Source organism: Rhamphochromis longiceps, linkage group LG2 (assembly GCF_057381845.1).
Source record: "Rhamphochromis longiceps isolate RC_006_pf linkage group LG2, R_longiceps_female_GT1.1, whole genome shotgun sequence".
Lineage (NCBI taxonomy): Eukaryota > Metazoa > Chordata > Actinopteri > Cichliformes > Cichlidae > Rhamphochromis > Rhamphochromis longiceps.
This window is the reverse complement of record NC_140558.1, coordinates 13,209,566-13,230,078: the sequence shown is the minus strand read 5'-3', so window position 1 is coordinate 13,230,078 and position 20,513 is coordinate 13,209,566. Positions and strand designations below refer to the sequence as shown.

Sequence of the window (20,513 nt, the reverse complement as noted above, 5' to 3'; positions counted from 1 at the left end):
GATTATTATTTGATTATAAAATGTCTGGGCTTGAGTACTGCCCTAATAATATTCATAAGTATTTTTTTCCCCCATTACAGCTGTTTATAGTTCAGTTGCTAATGGGAGAAAAAAAAAAAAATCAGATTCATGTGAAGGACAACTTCAAATCGATGTGTTTAAATTTAAAGTGGTGTGTTATGGTCGTATTAACACACCATAACTATCATTTTACTTCTGGTTTACATTAAAAACATGATTTGAATAATAACCACAGAACCACATTAACACGTCAGTGTAACCATTGTTTTCTACAGTCAATGAGTGTAACTATCAGAGTGTCATGTGTCCACTGAAGCTGAATCACATCAGTTTTACAAAATTAATGCTTCCTGCTGCGAGCTCAACTTCTTCTGCACGTTGTGTTTTTAGGTATTTGATGAAGAATTTTAGATAATTACTAATCCTACTTCAAATTGGAATACTATACCCGTGTTCATGTTTTCTAAGTTAGGTGGCACTGAATTTTTCCTTAACTGTAATTTTGATATTGATAAAATCTCTATAAAAATCTCTGCTTTTCATCAAGCTTTTTTAGCATGGACTCTTATTTACAAGCATAACTTTAGTCCACACAATTATTATATCTCAAATAACAAGGATATTTTATTTAAAAGAAAATCTTTCTTCTTAGTTGGTTTAGGAATAACATTGTTTTAGTCAACCAATTATTTGATTCAAATGGTATGCTTCTCCTATGAAGAATTTTGTTTACGTTTCAATTTAGCTATAAATCGTCATTATTATACAAAAGTATTTGGCTCAATACCATCAGGGGTTTGTATGCAGTTTATGAATCAACCTAATATCACTTCATTCCACAGGCTGTTGGCATCTCCTATACAAACTTTTGTTGGCAAGATTTGGTTTTCTAAGCAATCTAAAACAATAAATCTATCAGATCTTTATTTCAGAGTAGTATAACCACGGTACCATATGTAATTTTTTTTCTGGAACCGGTTGTCAGATGGTATTATGTGGAACGAAGTTTGGAGACTCCCTAATCAGTTTTTAATTACCAACAAAATTAAAGAGTTCTTATAAATTAATACACAGAATTTATCATTCTAAAGATTATCTTCAAAGCAAATTCAATTTAGACATTGATACTGTCAGGAGTCGCTGTGTGCAGGCAGGAATAGGACCCAAAGTGCAGACTCACAGCAGGCAAAAGTGTATTTCAAAACTCAGCTTTTATTGCTGGATGGCAAAACGTAACAAAACAATCCAAATAAACTTACATGAGCGAGCAGGCAGGCCACACAGCATAAATGAGGGTAGATAACGACACAGACATAAAGAAACACAGGGCTTAAATACACAGAGGGAGCAATCAGGGAATGGGTAACAGGAGGGAAACACAGCTGGGGCAAATCAGGCGAGACAAGGGGAAGCAAAACCAGATACATTAACATCAGACATAGCCCTTCAACTGACACAAAACACAAACCAACACAAACCAAAGACAATTCAACTTTGATAACAGATATATGATTAACTTGTTAATTTTAATGGCTAAATTTCATATTCACAAGTCCAAATGTTTAGGAAGACATCCCTCTTTTTATGTATTCTCCTTTGAACTTGTACAGTATCTTAATTCAATTAAGAACTCCACTAACCCAAAAGCTATAAAAACTATTGGTGTTTGTGAAAAAATCAAGATCTTTCAATCACTTTATTCTTTGGCTTGATTGGTTACTTTCCTCCTAGCATATTTATATTGTAGGTTCTGAAAATTGTTCTTTTATTTGGTTGTCTATAGTATCCAATTTTTTTGTAAGTACAACACCATTAATACGGTACTGTTTAATTCTATTTTGTATTGTACTGAGGTTTAAATAAAGGTTTGAATGAAAAAAAAACTTTAGATAATTTCTATTCTGTCCTACAGCGACATCTACAGGCGTTATGGTGCAGATACAGGACGTAATTTAATTCCATGCTGTAGAAAAATGATTTTGCTGTTACCACAGAAAGAATATTGTAGTGTTTTTGTTTTTGCATTGAAAAAGCTTCTGCTGATTATCATTTATTTATTTTCCACGGTAATACGTTCTTTAAACACTGTGCTCAGAGTCAATCAACTGAGACACACATGACCAGGTCAGGTACATGAGTGTGAGACTCCACCTCTGCTCTCCCCTCCTGTTTCTGCATTGTCTCTCTGTGTTCGGATGTTTTTATATGTAAAATAAAAATCTTTTCTGCTGCTTTTGAACAGACTTTGTCAAAAATACTTACTTCACTGAGAAAATAGTCAACTTGTTCATTTGGATGTATTTCACTGCACAGAGAACAAACACAACTTTAAAAAAATCTTTTTTAAAATTTTTTTTATCCAAATTTCACTCTGACATCTGAGCACCATTGAATTTCCACAGCAGTGTTTAATTCCTGGTTTAAACCCCCCACAAAGGTTGGATGTGATGAATGGTTTCAATACTGTTAGCTGTCCAGTGGATTGAAGATCCAAGACCACTGAGATCTGTGATACACTCAGATCCTAGCTCATCATTGGCTAGTTTGCTAGACAGTCACTCAGATTGCAGACCTGATGTTCTGATGGAGATTCACCAAACAGTTATAAAGAGTTACTATGGTGGGGTTTATGGTCACTGTCTTATGGGTACCACTGCATCATGGAGTTAAGGGAAATGATAAGGGCAGTAGGACAGAGATTAAGAGCAAAATACAGCACAAAATGAAAGAAAGGTCGCAAAAGCAATGGGAAGAAGACAGGAAAAGGCGAAAAATCCAAAGGAAAACAGGCGAAATGAGAAGCACAGGAAGGAACAGGAGAGAGTAAATGATTATATCCTGACTCAGATTTGGGCACACTGGTTTGAATAGTATGTTGTTTTTAATAGGAAAACATCGTACAGTAAGTGTGACTGCAATAGAGAAGAAGAAATAATAGAGCATGTTTCAGTGCACTGTCAGAAATATGATGCTGAAAGAAGACAACTGATCGAAAAGCTTGCTGATATGAAAGTGAAACTGGACTTGGTTGATTTATTTCGTAAGAACTCGAGAAGTGAAAGTTATCAGGCCTTATTTAATTTTTAAGGCAGACCGATTTGTTTGCTAGGATTTGAATTTTGTATTTATTTATTTATTTTTCATTTCTGTTCACACTCCACACTAGTTGGTGGCGGTAATACACCATTTTGCTGTTTGGCAACCGCCAATAAACAATATAAAGAAGAAGACGTGCTGTTTCGTCACGTGACTACAGTCAGCGCGATCGTAAATACGGAAGTGCTGCAAGGTATAAGCCGTCGACGCTCTGTTTAAAGGCACTGTGGAACTGTGCCACAAACGTGAGGATGGACAAACGTGTGGCGGTAACGGTGCTCGTAGCTGCCGCTTTAGCTCAGGTGAGCTGCGGCTCCTTCGGGTGGAAGAACGTCAGGAACGTACAGGTGAGCCAAATTCCGCCGGGTACCAAAGCCTCTGTACGGGTTTTATTTATCCACACCGAAGCTCCCACCGTGCTGTTTTAGGGGACCTCACGTACTAAATGTGGACGGTTCATCCGTGAAACCTGCCGGAGTCGTCGTAGAGCCTTAAAACTGCACGTGCGTGTGGGGGCTCGGCGAGGTCCAGGGTTGAGACTACCGAGCTGTAACAGCTCTTCTAAACTAAACCCGGAAACACAAACTGAGCTGAAGAGAGTGGATCCACAATGGAAACATTAGAGAGAGATAAATAAATAAATAAATAAATAAACGAAAAGGAAAAACACTGCAGTATCCAAGAAACAAACATGAAAGTCGTGAATCCAATGATTCCTTGATTGCTGTCTGTTTGGACTGCGTCACTCAGCTTTCACGTCTGGACAAGTTGATTTTCCTGGAGTACGGAAATGCGGGAACGCTCTGACCGTGATGGGAAATATCTGAGGTTTAAACATAGTTTTATGCATTTTGCAGGTTTTGGGTTTCGACTGGAAGAACTGCGGACCGCCTGATGCTCCAGCTGTGCTGAAGACCCTCACCATGTCTCCAGACCCAATCTCCATCCCAGGTGATCTGACAGCCTCCACTTCTGGGTCCACGGCCGTTGAACTCGGCACTCCTCTGTCTGTGAGTACGCTTATCTATGGATGGCAGTGACATGAGGATGCTTTCAGTCGAGTTTCACAAATAATTTTTCACTTATGACTAACATCAAAAGGAGCAGATTTTAAAGGAAGCAGTAGGGTACTTTGTTAGTTTTAGCACTTCCCTTTCAGCGCAGCCACAGTGAACAAAGGGCTTAAATGTCTCCCAGTTTGAAATGGTTTTTGTTTAATTTTTTTCATTAGAGGGAGCAGCATTCAGCACACTTCACAAACTCACAAGTTCCAAACACACACAGGCAAATTAACCGGATCAACCGGTTGAGCTGAGATGGAGCCTTTGTCAGCTGTCATCAGGCAAGAGGTGGGCTACACCCTGGGCAGGTGGTCAAACACAAACGAGTATCTCAAGGTTAAAATGTGCACTGTGAGTCTCCTACTCATCAGAAAACTGTGCCTAATATTGCTTATAACTAGAGCTGGGCGATATAAGATTTTTTCATATCACGATAGGTTTTTTCCATTTCAGGCGATAACGATATCTATCACGATATAAGCCAAATAACTATATTTGTAAGATTTTAATGTGCCGTTGCTCACAAGTAAAATGTGAAATAATCAGCAGCTTGTTTTGACTTAAATATTTATTTCCCAAAATAAGTTCAACAGGGTAGATGTACTTAAGGAACATGAGACTTTTTCAGATAAATAAAGGCAAATATTGCAAACTACACAAAAGGCAGCCGCTAAAGCGTTTAAGTTTCAAAATAGAACAAACAAAACATACTAAATTGTCAATTCCACTTAGAAACAAAATATTAATTCTAAAAATAAATCTTAGTTTGTTTTACAGAAGAACAGACAAAACTGACTAACTTTTGTCAATATCAAATAAACTGAGAACTAAAAGGAAATTCTCAATCTCTCCTTGTTGTATAGCTTAGCTTTTCAAACAGTTTTAGCAGTTACTTTAGTCTGACAAAAGCCGAATGACGAATTAGCGCTTCCAGTCAGAGACTGAGCATGCACCGGTTTATTGTATTTCCAGACTTTCTTTCGGCACAATTTATAGTGCGCGCTACTGTTTTTTGTCAGACTTGAAATAGCCGAAATACCTTCACACTAGGAACTTCTATGGCTCTCCCGTTCGACAATCTCTCCGGCATTGGAACCATCATCGATTTTCTTTTCGGTAACCTTCGGTCACGCTCTCGGTTGATTTTTCTCTAGTCGGCACACTCATTTCCTCCATTACCCGGGCGGCACGGCGGCTGGCTGCTTCCCAAACAAATACACATGTGTGGCTTGGCACTTGTGCTGTACGTAACAAGTCACGTGACGCGACGCTGCGGCTGTGATTGGTTCGGCTCTGCGCTACTTAATTTGGATTGGCTGTTCTTTTTTTTTTTTTTTTAAAGAGGACAAGAGCGGCGAGGTCTATCGCAATAGTTTAATTTTTTGATCGAGAAAAAGTTATATCGCAATACATATCGTTATCGTTCTATCGCCCAGCTCTACTTATAACTCTTTGTATTTTGCAGGCAAAATAGAGGATATTTTGTTGATGCTTGACTGAGGTGAATAACTTGATGGATTTTAATTAATGAGTGGGTTGAATAACTTAGAGCTGATGGAAACGGACAAAATTCTTTCTCTTTATTCCTTTAGTTAAGTATTGAAATGTTAGGAAAAACCTGACTAGTTTATAGCAGTGTCATCCTCCACAGGGTTAACTTAAGTAACAGGCACAAGGTTACTCAACAGTGGTTTAACTGTCTGGTATAATATTCTTATTATTTGGCAAAGCAAAAAGTCGTCTGACTCTCTGTCAGAATCCTACAAAGTCCCAATGAAGTGTGCCTATCCCTAAATCGAGTACAGTTATTGAGTATTTTTTGAACAGTTATTGAGTTTAGTTAGACCTCGGCCCTGAGGAAACAGCTCCTCGTTTTATTGTTTCATTGCCCACGTGTACTTTCACTTTGACAGTTAAAGTTTATGTGGAGTGAAAGGGTCTTGGTTTTAGTCACTTGTGAGTAGGGATGGGTACCGGTATGGCACCGGTTCTGACATAAACGGTAGTAACCAGACCGAAAAGCAGCGCACATTTCGGTGCTTTATTTCGGTGCTTTTTTTTTCCTGAGATGTCACACACTTTGGATTCTAGCCAATCATTTTACCTTTGCAAGCGTAGTAGGCGGGCCCAGGTACATATGTTCTTTTAGAGCAGAGCTACAGATTAAAAACGCCCAAGGCGAAGCGGTCAAAGTCTGGCTGTACTTCATAGCAAAAGATGCAAACTCGGCAGCCTGCAACAAGTGTTTTAAGGTGATACTGTGCAAAGGAAGTAAAACCTTGAATCTGATGAAACACCTGGCGACGCATAGCGTTTTTTTTTTTTTTTTTTAAAAGCCGAGAAATGCACCGTATTTGATAGCTTGCTGCAAGAGCTCACATCGAGCACATCTATTGTGGGTGTGGTGCCTGTTATCGGACCCAGAGTTAGCAACATCCCCCAAAAACTCGAAGAGGAGAGTCCTGGCCCCTAGCCCTGCCAGTGTAGCAGAAATGATGACTGATGATGATGGCAGCAGCAGCAGCCATTCTTCTCTGGGTCAGTAGCTTAATGTTGTTTGTGTGTAATTTACGTTGAGTAGGCTCACCACGTTATTAAATTAATGCACGTAAGGTGAACTAGCAAACACTGTCGTAGTTACATGCGGCTGTCTTCTTGTTTGATGGCAGATACTCCCTTCATCCTGGCCAAAAAGGCTAAAATGACCAAAGAAAAAGTGGAAACGGCTAAACATGAGAGGTTTTTGGACAAAGTTGGTGGTTTTTTTTTTTTTTTTTTTTTTTTCCCATTGATTAAGCACTGCTTCCAGCCAAGAGTGATACCATAAATCCCCTATACAGTGGGGCAAAAAAGTATTTAGTCAGCCACCGATTGTGCAAGTTCCCCCACTTAAAATGATGACAGAGGTCAGTAATTTGCACCAGAGGTACACTTCAACTGTGAGAGACAGAATGTGGAAAAAAAAATCTATGAATTCACATGGTAGGATTTGTAAAGAATTTATTCGTAAATTAGGGTGGAAAATAAGTATTTGGTCACCTCAAACAAGGAAAATCTCTGGCTCTCACAGACCTGTAACGTCTTCTGTAAGAAGCTTTTCTGTCCCTCACTCGTTACCTGTATGAATGGCACTTGTTTGAACTCATCATCTGTATAAAAGACACCTGTCCACAGCCTCAAACAGTCAGACTCCAAACTCCGCCATGGCCAAGACCAAAGAGCTTTCGAAGGACACCAGGAAAAGTATTGTAGACCTGCACCAGACTGGGAAGAGTGAATCTACAATAGGCAAGCAGCTTGGTGTGAAAAAATCAACTGTGGGAGCAATCATCAGAAAATGGAAGACATACAAGACCACTGATAATCTCCCTTGATCTGGGGCTCCACGCAAGATCTCATCCCGTGGGGTCAAAATGATCATGAGAACGGTGAGCAAAGATCCCAGAACCACACGGGGGGACCTGGTGAATGACCTGCAGAGAGCTGGGACCAAAGTAACAAAGGTCACCATCAGTAACACACTACAACGGCAGGGAATCAAATCCCGCAGTGCCAGACGTGTTCCGCTGCTGAAGCCAGTGCATGTCCAGGCCCGTCTGAAGTTTGCCAGAGAGCACATGGATGATACAGCAGAGGATTGGGAGAATGTCATGTGGTCAGATGAAACCAAAGTAGAACTTTTTGGTATAAACTCAACTCGTCGTGTTTGGAGGAAGAAGAATACTGAGTTGCATCCCAAGAACACCATACCTACTGTGAAGCATGGGGGTGGAAACATCATGCTATGGGGCTGTTTTTCTGCCAAGGGGACAGGACGACTGATCCGTGTTAAGGACAGAATGAATGGGGCCATGTATCGTGAGATTTTGAGCCAAAACCTCCTTCCATCAGTGAGAACTTTGAAGCTGAAACGAGGCTGGGTCTTCCAACATGACAATGATCCAAAACACACCGCCCGGGCAACAAAGGAGTGGCTCCGTAAAAAGCATTTGAAAGTCCTGGAGTGGCCTAGCCAGTCTCCAGACCTCAACCCCATAGAAAATCTGTGGCGGGAGTTGAAAGTCCGTGTTGCTCGGCGACAGCCCCAAAACATCACTGCTCTCGAGAAGATCTGCATGGAGGAATGGGCCAAAATACCAGCTACTGTGTGTGCAAACCTGGTAAAGACCTATAGTAAACGTTTGACCTCTGTTATTGCCAACAAAGGTTATGTTACAAAGTATTGAGTTGTATTTTTGTCATTGACCAAATACTTATTTTCCACCCTGATTTACGAATAAATTCTTTACAAATCCTACCATGTGAATTCATGGATTTTTTTTTTCACATTCTGTCTCTCACAGTTGAAGTGTACCTCTGGTGCAAATTACTGACCTCTGTCATCATTTTAGGTGGGGGAACTTGCACAATCGGTGGCTGACTAAATACTTTTTTGCCCCACTGTAGCTGCAGAAAAGGCTAAGATTGTTATCTTTTTACAAAAAAACCCAGCTAAACATGAGAGGTTTTTGGACGAAGTTTGTGTTCTTCATTTAAGCACCGTTTCAAAAGTACCGGTTTGGTATTGGATAAAACCTAGACGATACCCATCCCTATTTGTGAGATAGATAGATAGATAGATAGATAGATAGAATTTATTTTGAACATTCAAAAATAACAAGAGAAATAAGAAAAACTTTTAAACAAAATTAAAAAACATCAAGTTTTCATGTATATATCTATATCTACAGAATGTGTGTGCAACTTGTGGTGTAGACTTGAAGCCGTTGATTAGTCTTTAATCTTGGAAAATGAAATTAAACAAAGAATGTTGTTTGGGTTACATGGTACACTGAAAACAGAAGCTTGTCTGTGAAGCATGGTCACATGCGCCAAATAAAGAGATGAATGAGCTAATATCATCAGAATGAGGAGACAGAAATATTAGAAAGGTATTATTACTTTATATATTTCAACTTTACTTAGAAGCACGCATGAAAACCACTTCCTGTTTCCAATCTGTGTTTGATACAGAGGAATAAAAATACTGTCCGGTTTGCCAAGATATATAAAGCATTTAGAAGAAACACCTGATGGCACAGAGCAGTCAGGTTTTATTGGATTTTATTCAGTTTTCTTTTCTTTCATTCCTCAATCGGTTTATTTGTACACATATTAGAGATGGCACGATACCACTTTTTTATGTCCGATACCGATACCGATATTAGAGATGGCACGATACCACTTTTTTATGTCCGATACCGATATCATAAATTTGGATATCTGCCGATACCGATATGAATCCGATATGGTGTTTTTTTTTTAATCAACAAAACTGTTTTTTAAATATCTTGCTGCATTTTGTATAAGTTCATACTCAAGTTTAAAACAACAACTACACTAAAGCTATTCTGTTATACCTGTATACAAAAAAAATATTTCATAGTTCAGCAATACTGATCAATCTAATAAACTTAGACCTACACCATCCTCCCTATTCTGGTATTTTAAAGAGTACTTAGCGTAAATATTAAGCAACCTAACTAATAGGGTTCCAACTCCCAGCAACAACAAAAATAAATAAATAAAAAATAGGGAACCACCCCTCACGCTCCACCTCATGATGCTTAATCGACGTAATCAACCTTAATTTGATGCAGTGTGAAAAAAAAAATGCACAGAAATCAATTATTTTTCAAGAAATATTAAATAGATTCAACATCTTTCTTCAACAAAATTGCAGACTGCACAGATGGTACCTTCCCAAAGGAAAAAGTAGTATAGCTTACTAGGGTATATATATTAGACTTAATAGTCACTATATACAGTAATGGACTTCTATTCATTTTGCATCAAATTAAAACTTTGGCTGTCAGATAATTATTTATTAAACGCTCGACATTTTAAATGAGAATAAGAAAGAAAAGTATGTCTTTGTGCCCCCTTTTCCCTGTTAATGCCCTATCAGCCCCCCTGGCTAAACTTTGTTAGATCCGCCCCTGCACAGTTACCAGCCGTCAGCCACATAGAAAAAGATCCTGGTGTAGAAAGTAATATTAAATAAATTGTAACAACAGCTGATCAAGCTTAAACGTGCTGCTGTTGTTCAGCCGCTGGTTTCCTCTTTCTGGTGCAAAGTGGGCCAAAAGCAAACTAGAGAGACTGACTCGGACAGAAAAGCCGATCAGCTGATCATTAAGCAGTTTCACGATTGAAGTAGCAGCCGGAGAGCGAGAGGCAGTCGCTCGTTAAGCTTAACGCAGGAATGCTTTACAAACATTCAGAGATGGACTTACACACTTGCTTTACTTCTCTCGGGATAACTTTGTCGGAGATGAAATGCCGGGTTGCTAGCGAAGCTCCACATGCTATCCAGACCACCGACAGGTCCCGCATGCCACAGCTGCTCTATCACGTGATGCATACTGCTCCGACGTGCTAACCTGAGGTGAGTTACGGCGTGTTGCAAGTTTTGTGAGGTGCTTTCGTGATATTTAATGGATCGGATTACATTTTTTATTTTTCTCCGATATCCGATCCAGTAATTTAGGTCAGTATCGGACCGATACCGATACGTAATATCGGATCGGTCCATCTCTAACACATATTAACCAAATAAATAACTAAATAGACAACCAGTTGCCTCCTGTGAGGCCTACACACGGACACCCCCCGGATCAGGGCTGTCATTTATTTTTACAGGTTTAAGATTTTTAAATTTAAATCATTCTGCAAACTAGACACAGCCATATTCTAATGTTTAACAGCAATATTAAAAACTGCAGTGTATGATTGATACACAGTGACACATTACATTCTTCAGGATCACAGTAATATAATGAGCTACTGGACTAAAGTCAGTAATCACATCACACAGTTACAATTATGTGGTTACTTGTGTGACCAAAGTTCTTTACCTGCACTGCGAACCAAGAGAGAGACAAAACACCACCAACCACGTTGTTTTCTTCATGCATACGTCGCTACGATCAGCTGATTTCAGTTTGTGTGCAGGGAGGACGACGATGGTGGACATTACTTTTATTTTTATCACATGAAAGGACAAGAGCGTGACGGTAAAATTCAAACTGTGAATTAACTGGATTATACTGCTGACGCAGACACACACCGTTCTAACACAAAGACAACCCACAGCTACACCTGATCTTCAGCAGATAACAGTGATCCTGTTACAGTGTGAGCAGTCTGTTTCTAAAGTAGAATCGCCATGACGATTGCTTTGAAGCCTGCTGTTTTTCATCTTTGCTCCATGTTCATATTTGAAAACTAAGATGGTGTGTGTGTCCTTATTAGGATGGGAATTTGTGTCGTGTGGGGCCTCAGGTTTTTATTGTTTTTTTGGTGATTATGTCACAGTTTATTACAGAGCAGCTAGAAGGTAATGTAATGAGTAGTGTAACATGATGTAGTGGTGATGGTGTGTTTAAGGATGTGAGAGGCACTTGGAGGTTTTTTTTTTTTTTTTTTTTTTTTTTTTTTTTTTCCTTTCCAGCTGTAAAGCGGCAATCATGCGTCTGAAACGGGAAAAGAAACTTTATCACTCAGCAGAACTTGTTCTTTGTCACATGTGCAGTGATAAGCATGAACTGTAAAACTCTGATTATGATCCTCTTCGAGGTCTCCTCAAATTTCTTTTAGAGTTCTTGGATTTGCTGCAGTGGGTAATTAACCTGAGGCGATTGTGGTGATGAGGAGTTCTATTCTACCTTCACCAAATCAAAGGTCACTGCATCATGTTTGGCCACTTTTAGTTTTTACGTTTGCTTCAACCTGCTGATGTTTTTCTTTATTTTATCTTATTTTTATGATGCTTTTTGTAAAATTGAAAATAATTCTGACATGCTTATGTGGCTGTTGTTGCGTCTTGTTCACGCTGATGAAGGAACCTGCTATGTGGAGAGCTGAGGAAACTGGAGTTTCAAAACTCTGCACATACTGAGGCAATAAACTGAAGCTTCCTGCAGATTTGTAGATTTAAGTTAAAAACCAAATACCTAGCACTTGCACGTTAGCTATGATAAAGGCATATGGAAGTATGTCGGGTATCACCGTTTCCTCTCAACAGGATTAAGGTTGCGGCACGGCGCTGGTGACGCTGCAGCATTTTTAACACATGTGCTGCTGTTTCTCTGTCTCCTCTCAATCTTTAGCTAAATGTAACTCTGGAGAAGGAGGTGGCAGGTTTCTGGGTGAAGGTGCCCTGTCTGGATGAGGTGGGCAGTTGTCACTATAAGGATGCCTGCGATATCCTGAGCCAGCTGATCCCGCCCGGTCAGGACTGTCCCGAACCGCTGCACACCTACGGCCTACCCTGCCACTGCCCCTTCAAAGCTGTAAGTCTTTGATTTCAAATCAGATCACTTCTCAGTAGCTGAGATTGAAAAGTGTAGAAAACCATTTAGGGATGAAACATGAGCCCTGAGCTCTGTGACCTTTAAACATGATGAAACACCATGACTCTCCCTCTCTGTTCTCAGGGTTCATACACGTTGCCACAGTCAATCTTCTACCTACCCAACATCGATCTGCCCTACTGGCTGACTAACGGGGACTACCGGGTTCAGGGGGTCCTCGGCAGTCAGGGCAAAGAGCTGGGCTGCCTCAAAGTCACGCTCTCCATCCACTCAGACTGAGCCGTCAGCCGGAGCCTCATGGTTTTAAAACTGGGAAATGAAAAAAGTTTTCACCAATGAGGGAGGGGAGATGTGGGATAATAATCAGAAGAAAAGACAACAAAAACAGGTTTTATGGGATGAAACGCACAGAACATGAGCTCCTGCAGCAATGTACGAAACCAGGCGCAGTGATGCACTGAAACATTCTCTTTAGTGAAATTACAGGTTTTCTCCACGTTAAGATGCATCCAAGCTGCTCTTCTTTCACTCTGTATGAACACAAACTGCGTCACTGTATCTGCTGGACCTCTTATCGTGCTTTTTAACCATTGAGAACGATTTTACAGGAGCTGAAATTTTATTAAAACTACTTTTAATTGCTGGAAAAGCTACTGAAGTTCCTGTTGTTCATCAACTTTTTATAGTTTTCATCTCCTGCAGTAACAGAAAAACTAATTAGGAAAAAGCGAAGCCTTTATGTCGAAATATGACGTTATTATTATCACAGGTATGAAATGATCTGCTCATATGAAGGAAAATAGATTAAAACATGGATGACAGAGATGCATAAATATGCTGAAATAAATCACATGAATACTCTTAATGAAATAATAGAAACCAATCTCTTTAGACTCAAGTGGAGCTTAAAGCAAAACTAAATCTCAACCTTCAGTTATTCAACCAGTCCTGCACCTCAGTCAGTCCCCAAAGGTCTGACTGGTTTCATGTGTCCTGAGGAACTAAACCTGTCACCATTAACATAAAGAATAACCACTGGAGCTCTTGCTCCTGTAATAATAAAGACTGTAAGATGGAGGGGATGGCTGTCTGTTTATGATTTCTTCATAATTCAGCCGTCAGCGGTCCTCATGACAAAACTTGGAACAAAATGATGTTGCAGCTCACTGAATTTTAGTGCTACTGTCTAAAAACCTGCTAACATTTGTCTAATTTATTTCTTATTTTTAAACATTCTGTGCTTTTTTTTTTTTTTTTTTTTTTCTTCTTTTTTGGGATAATGTCACATGTGTTATTTTAACTGGGAGCCAGTTTTGACTGTTCAGTTATTGTGAATGACCTTATTAGTATTATTATTGTTGTTATCACTATGGGGGTTTTTTTTTTTTGTTTTTTTTTTTAAACTCTTTGTTGTTGCTAAGTGCCTGATTCATTCTTTCTTTGATTCATGTAAATCAGAGTTCAAATTTTTCTTGTGTGATGATCACAGAGAAATGTTGCTGTTATACATTTGACTGATTCAACACAGCTTTAAATAAACTTTATCACATAAGCTATTCATGCTTTTCTGGTGCAGTAAAATCAATTACCTCAGAAAAAAAGGTTAACGATAGGGCTGTTCGATATAACGATATATATCGGATGATGATAAAAACGACTAATGTTTCATTTAATGCTATCGTTTGTTTCGTGGTGTTGCAAAATAAACTGTTTATGGCAATATTTTTTTCATCGTTTTGATGGTCACTGTAGTGGCTATATTAATTTCTTAAAGTTCTCTCTTTCTCTTATATTTAATATAACCATACTATGGATGGACAAGCGCCTGTTTTTATGCATTGTTGTTAGCAACAAGATGGTAAAACCATCACGTGTCCGCTTGTTTATTTTCCACATAAACCTTTCACAATAAAGCTCAAGATCTTTGAGACTTTTCAAAATAAACTGAATCACGTGAAAGAGTATGCAGAGTATTTACCGATGACAAGCAAAAAAGAGCTGTCAGGTGCTAAAAAATAAACCTTAGACTCAAACGTTAGAACAGGCTTTTCCCCGCAACACGCTGTGTAATAAATACTCGCAAAGAAAACGGCAGCCGTTACCACTTATGTCTAAAAATGTGTAGTTTCATGCATCGGTAAAACACTCGACACCAGACACACGATGCCCAGCTGGAAACACTTCAGCTGCCCGAGATTCACAGAATTTACAGATAATGTTAAATTTTTGTGATTTATATCGTTATCGGACGATAGGTGTTTTATATCGGGATATGAGATTTTGGTCATATCGCACAGCCCTAGTTCACGATGACTAAAACAAAGTTCAGAGGATGTTTCTGTTAGGTAGAGGTAAGGTTGCTACAGGAGTTGGTCCTCTACAGTGAATTGGCTCCTCCCAGATGAGGGAGACGCAGGCCGCCATTCGGCCTCTGCTTTGCATCATTGTGGAGAAGAATTAAGACTGCAGCAGGAGACACACCTCAAAGCGGCAAAGATCTATTAGATGAACAGCACGCACTGACTGTCATTGGGCTTCCTCTAACCTCGTGAACTCTGCCACACCAAACATTTACGGGTCACCAGGTCAACCGTTGTTGACCGGTTCAGAAGCTCTTTGGGACTCGCTTTGGACATGTGATCATCTCTGAACACGGGGCACTGCAGCTTTTATGTGTGCTTTTGTGTTTTCCCACAAGATGGCAGCATTTCACATCCAAACATTTCCTGAGCGTTCACATTAAAGAGTCACGTGTAGACCTGCAGCAGTAACAGATGATGATAAAAATGCTTCATAGTTATTTTTGCTGAGACTGAATTTTGCTGATTTAACTGTCAAGACCAAGAGTCAGCTTTGGGCATTTTTAATCTGCTTCTCACTGCAGGAAACTAAATGTGTAACTCACATTCAAGAACGCAGAACAATAGAAATTACCCGCTTTCTTTATTTTGACCCAAACAAACCCACTTAGTGTTGAAGTCACGGCAGCAGTGAATGTTAACAGGAAACGCTAAAGAATACTGGAAACAAAAGGAGGAAAGTGAGGAATTACACACGAAGCAAACAGCCCAGCATAGAGTGGACCAACACCACTGAGTTTACATCCAGAAAAAACCCAATGGAATGAAAGATTCATGAGACTGTGCAAGAACGGGTTAAAAGAGAAGTCTCCACATGTGTTTCCTGCCTGCCTGCTGCATCTGGGTCTTTGAAGCTGGTGAGCTACCGATGAAAATCAGCCTCCATGGTCTGGAAAATGTTCATGAAGTTCTTCTTTTGTGGTTTCAGCAGTGATGAAGGAGACACAGGGTTCAGATCAGAAAGATGATCAGCACAGAATAAAAAGCTCAGCGAGGTTTCTTCTCGCCTTCCCCTGCAGTCTGACGCGTTGGCCACACACAGCAGGATCTATGTTTTAGAGTGCAGTCGAGTGTCACACCACCTTCAAAAAAAAAGTGTGTGTGTGTGAGATGCAGCTGCAGACCACTTGTTTCTGGGCTAATCTCAGACAGGAAGTGTTTTACTTTGGCAGCAGCATTTTAACCAGAAAAGGTAACGTGGCTTCACTTAAACACCGACCACAGCATGTGGACACCAGGCATCAGAGGTCATACGGTTTGCATTTAATGGCCACTTCATTAGGTACACCTGTTCGGCTTCTCGTTAATACAAATATCAGAGTACAAATGCTTTGTGGATGGCAGAGGTCCAACCGTGTCAAGTTGATAGGAAGGCAACAGAAACTCAAATAGCACTTGTTACAACCGAGGTCTGTAGAAGAGCATCTCTGAACCCTCAAGCTGATGACAACAGTAGCAGAAGACCACACCGGGTGCCACTGCTGTCAGCTAAGAACAGGAAACTGAGGCTACAGCTCACACAGACTCACAAAAACGTTTTGTGGTCTAATGAGTCTCAGATGGTCAGCTCGGCGTTTAAAACATGGAGCCATCATGCCTGTGTCAGTGTACAGGCTGCTGCTCCACAGCATGCCCGAGTGCTGCTGCTGACCACGCCCATCTTTTATGACCTCAGTGCAGTGTCTTCAGTAGGATAACAAAGCTTCGTGTCTCAAAGCTCAGACTGGTTTCTAGAACATGAACCATATTTTTAAAAGATTTTTTTCTTTGATTTGATTTTGTTTCAAAATCAACTCATGATGATGCTTTTTCACTAAAGACATCCACGTCACCTTAAAGCTGCTTCAGCTAGCAAACAGTCAGTCTTTGCTCCTTTCTTTAGCAGACTGTGTTATTAGGATGAAGTTCCTTTCCTATCCCTCAGTTCTCTTCTCTGATTTCTGCTATAAGTATAGCCATGATCTGACTCTGAGAAACCCTCTCTGTGATTAGAATAACAGTCTGACTCCTGACTCTGTCGTGTTGGTCTGATGCCACGTTTGCCACAATTGCAGGACTGCTTAGTCAGCAATGTTCTGTTACTGAGGCACGGGCATGAGTGTAACAGGTGAACAATGGCTGCAGATTGATTTAGGATAAGCCTTTGATTAAAGTGTCATCTGAACATTGTTTCAATGGAAAGACAGAATAAGGAACTCTGACCAAAGCAGTTCAATAACACTAATCATCTTTAGGTGAGGATATTTCAGCTTCTATTACAATTTTCATAATTAGGCTAAACACAGACTCAGATAACAGACTGTCGGCAGTTTGAAATGTTTGAAACTCAAAAGTCTTTGTATAAAACCAGTTCTCCAAAGTAGCTGGACCAGGAGCACTGCTGGAGTAAAAGCTTCCAAATGGTCACGAAGGGGTTGGTTGGTTTTTTGCATGTTGTTTGTGATCAAAGGCAAAAGTCTTACTTGCCAGGAGTGAGGATTGGAGTCTAGGAGGAGTACTGACCTGGCAAAAAAAAAAAAACCCCAAGGTGAATAGAAGTTCACAGGTGGAGAGTGGGAAGCAGCTGAGCCGTTTCTTCTGCAGAGAACAGAGAAGCTGACCAAGGCAGGAGAGAGTGGCTGATGGCGCTTACGGAGGCATGGCCACATTCAAGCAGGCTGGTTTCCAGGACAGGTTCCAAGAAAAGAACATGAAGGTGAACAGAGTTATCGGACTAATAAAGACAAAGGCAACATATAGAGAGTCTGAACTGTGGCTTCCATCAGCCTTGAAATGATTAGTCCGTCCTCCACAGGACACAAACAAAAGGATAGGACAATAGGAGCAGCTTAACCGCTCCACCTGAGACTTAAAGGTTAAAAATATAAAGTAAAACCCAAATTTGGTGTGACCATGGTGGCTTTTTAAATTTTAAAAGTTTTTCTTTGGTTTGTTTCAGTGCACCAACCCCCCCCCCCCCCCCCCCCCCCCCCCCCCCCCACCCCCTCGCGCGCAAAGAATGGCGGAGATTGAGCTACACAAAATTATCACAGAAGGATCACTGAGGACAACCTCTTCACGAAAGTAAACCAACAGCCAAAGCCCAAACTTGTCCTGTGGTCTACGCCAGCGCCATCCCACCTGCCTGCTGATGCGGAGGAGAACCCAGTTCATTAAATGAGAGCCAGTATGTGATAAACTGGGAGTGAGAAGGATTTTTCTCTTACATGTTGAAACAGTCTCATAATTTTAGATGCTTCATGTCGATGTGATGCAGACAAACACGCAGCTGTCGTTAGCACAATCAGAGAATCTGATTCGACAGTGAACAAAAAACACACTTTAATGTTCTTGAAGTTGCAGCAGCTGCAGACAATAGTTTCTGTGTTTGGCTGTAAATTAAATTTGGTAAGAATGTTTATTTAATTCACACACACACACACACACACACACACACACACACACACACACACACACACACACACACACACACACACACACACACACACACACACACACACACACACAGAGTTTGTCCTCACCAGAGTGTTTGGTATTTGTCTTCCTCCACTCTGATCCTTATCTAGCAACATGCAGGTCAGCAGATCAGTTACATCCTGCTTTTAACCACACACACACACTGTTTGTGGAGGGGTTTTTGAGCTGCTTTCAGTGAGGGTTTAAGCCAAACAAAAGGTGAATTTACAGGGGACCTCAAAGCTAACGGGAGTTAATGGGGTCACAGATAAATACACACACACACACACACACACACACACACACACACACACACACACACACACACACACACACACACACACACACACACACACAGTCATGTGAAGCTTCTACCACTTAATGACAACCAACAATGAGCTTGAGTTTCCTCTCACCTTCTGCCTTTTACCTTTACATATCGTTTGGGGACCAACTCTGTCCCGTTTCCAGCCACAAAGCTTTTGCAGCAGAATCAGTTCTGCTTGTGGATTCTGCACAGTTGGAGTCTCTCTGTGGATATTTTGCATCTATTTGCTGGTTTGCACTTGGAGACTTGAATGCTGTTTTTTTTTGCCTTTGTGATCATTTTTGCTTCATACAAAATTCTGTTTTCTGTTTATTTTCTGCCAATTTACTCAAAGAACAAACTTAATAAATTAATTTACCTGAAGACAGAATGTTTCAGTCGGTTTTTTTGTGGTTGTACTGTAAATTTTGTTCATTGTGTGTCTGTCTGCCCCACTGAAGAGCATTTTGCATTTTGCATTTCATTTTAGTCCGTTTCAGTCTGTGATGGACAGGAGGACCTGTCCAGGTTTGCCACACCTTTCCAGGCTCCGGCAGCCCCACCCAACAGTGCACTGGATTAACAATGAAGAAAACAGAATGACCTCCATCAGCCTATCTGATCTTAGTTCTGGATCGTTTTTGTGTAAATGTTAACCGTACATGTTATTTGCAGTGCTATTCATGGTGTGCCTTATCAGTCGTTTCTCCTCAGTTTCCACTGTTTCTGCATCTAATTTTGTTAATTTTGTATATTTTTGTCTGGTTTCCCTCTGTCTGTTTGGATTTACATGAGTTCTGGTCTTATCATTACAATTGTTTTTTTTTTTTCTTTTGCATCTGTTTTAGTGTGTCCTGCATCTGCTTCTAGCTTTGCTTCTCTTTTTGCTCATTTATGGACCTTTAAGTCCCTCTTGCTTGTCTCAGCAGCTGTTCTGTCTGTTGCATGTATTTTAATCTGTTTGTGTTCATTTTGTCTCTCTTCTCAGAGAGCACCCTCACACTATCATTGATGTGCACCTCTTTCTTGAAGTTTAGTTTGTTGTTAACTCATTTTGCCATCCTCAGGACCCCAAGCTTCATCTTTGGGACTAAAAATAATGTCAATCATTAAACTTTAGAGTGGAGGGTCTGGGGTTTTGTTTTTTTATTTTCAACCCAACCCAAGAGCGACATTTTTATCTACATCTTCAACATCAAAAATGAATGAAAGTGAACGTAGGAACACCAAAAGAAAAACACTAATAAGAACCAACTTCAACTACGAGTACAAAACTGAGTATACACAGGAAGACTGATGGTATAGAACTACTTAACCCCCTCCTCACACACACACACATAAATATTCTTCCATACAGGTGGTAGATTAATTGGAAGCAGACATATGCCTGTGTGTGTCTGCGAAAACATTCTCGTCTGCAGCTTCAAGAGGGAATGTGGTCTTGCTCTCTCTCTCTCACTCTCTCACACACACACATAGCAGACAGGCGGGTGATGCTGTTTGTTTAGGAGATAACCACATCTGACCAGCTGACCTCTGCCCTGCCTGGCTGAACTCCTGCTCAGGTTTGTGTCGCCTGAACAGACGACCTCCATCACTGAGGGTTAAATTACACTTAAATGTTTTATTTAGGATTTATTCTGTTTTTTTTAATATTTAGGCGTAATTCAGATATTTTGTTCTCCAGTACTGTCTTGCTATTCTGGAACCTGATGTTTGTGTCCCTTTCACTATCGCTAATGATTTCTTTAAATCACATTTTGAAGTCAGTTTTGTGCCTTTTAATTTAATTTTGCAGCAAGGACCACAGGATACTTACATTTCAAAGTGAGCCCGCAGTTTCTGCTATCACTTCATT

The 20,513-nt window shown here is 40.2% G+C and overlaps 1 protein-coding gene across 1 annotated transcript; it reads left to right on the top strand.

Annotated features, from left to right (window-relative positions):
* The first annotated feature begins 3,260 nt into the window (after positions 1-3,260).
* Positions 3,261-14,247, top strand: gm2a (ganglioside GM2 activator). Its single transcript, XM_085417888.1, has 4 exons — positions 3,261-3,464; positions 3,975-4,127; positions 12,329-12,511; positions 12,656-14,247. The coding sequence occupies exons 1-4, from the start codon at positions 3,369-3,371 to the stop codon at positions 12,809-12,811; spliced, it is 588 nt and encodes a 195-aa protein (XP_085274014.1). The 5' UTR covers positions 3,261-3,368; the 3' UTR covers positions 12,812-14,247.
* Positions 14,248-20,513: the final 6,266 nt, after the last annotated feature.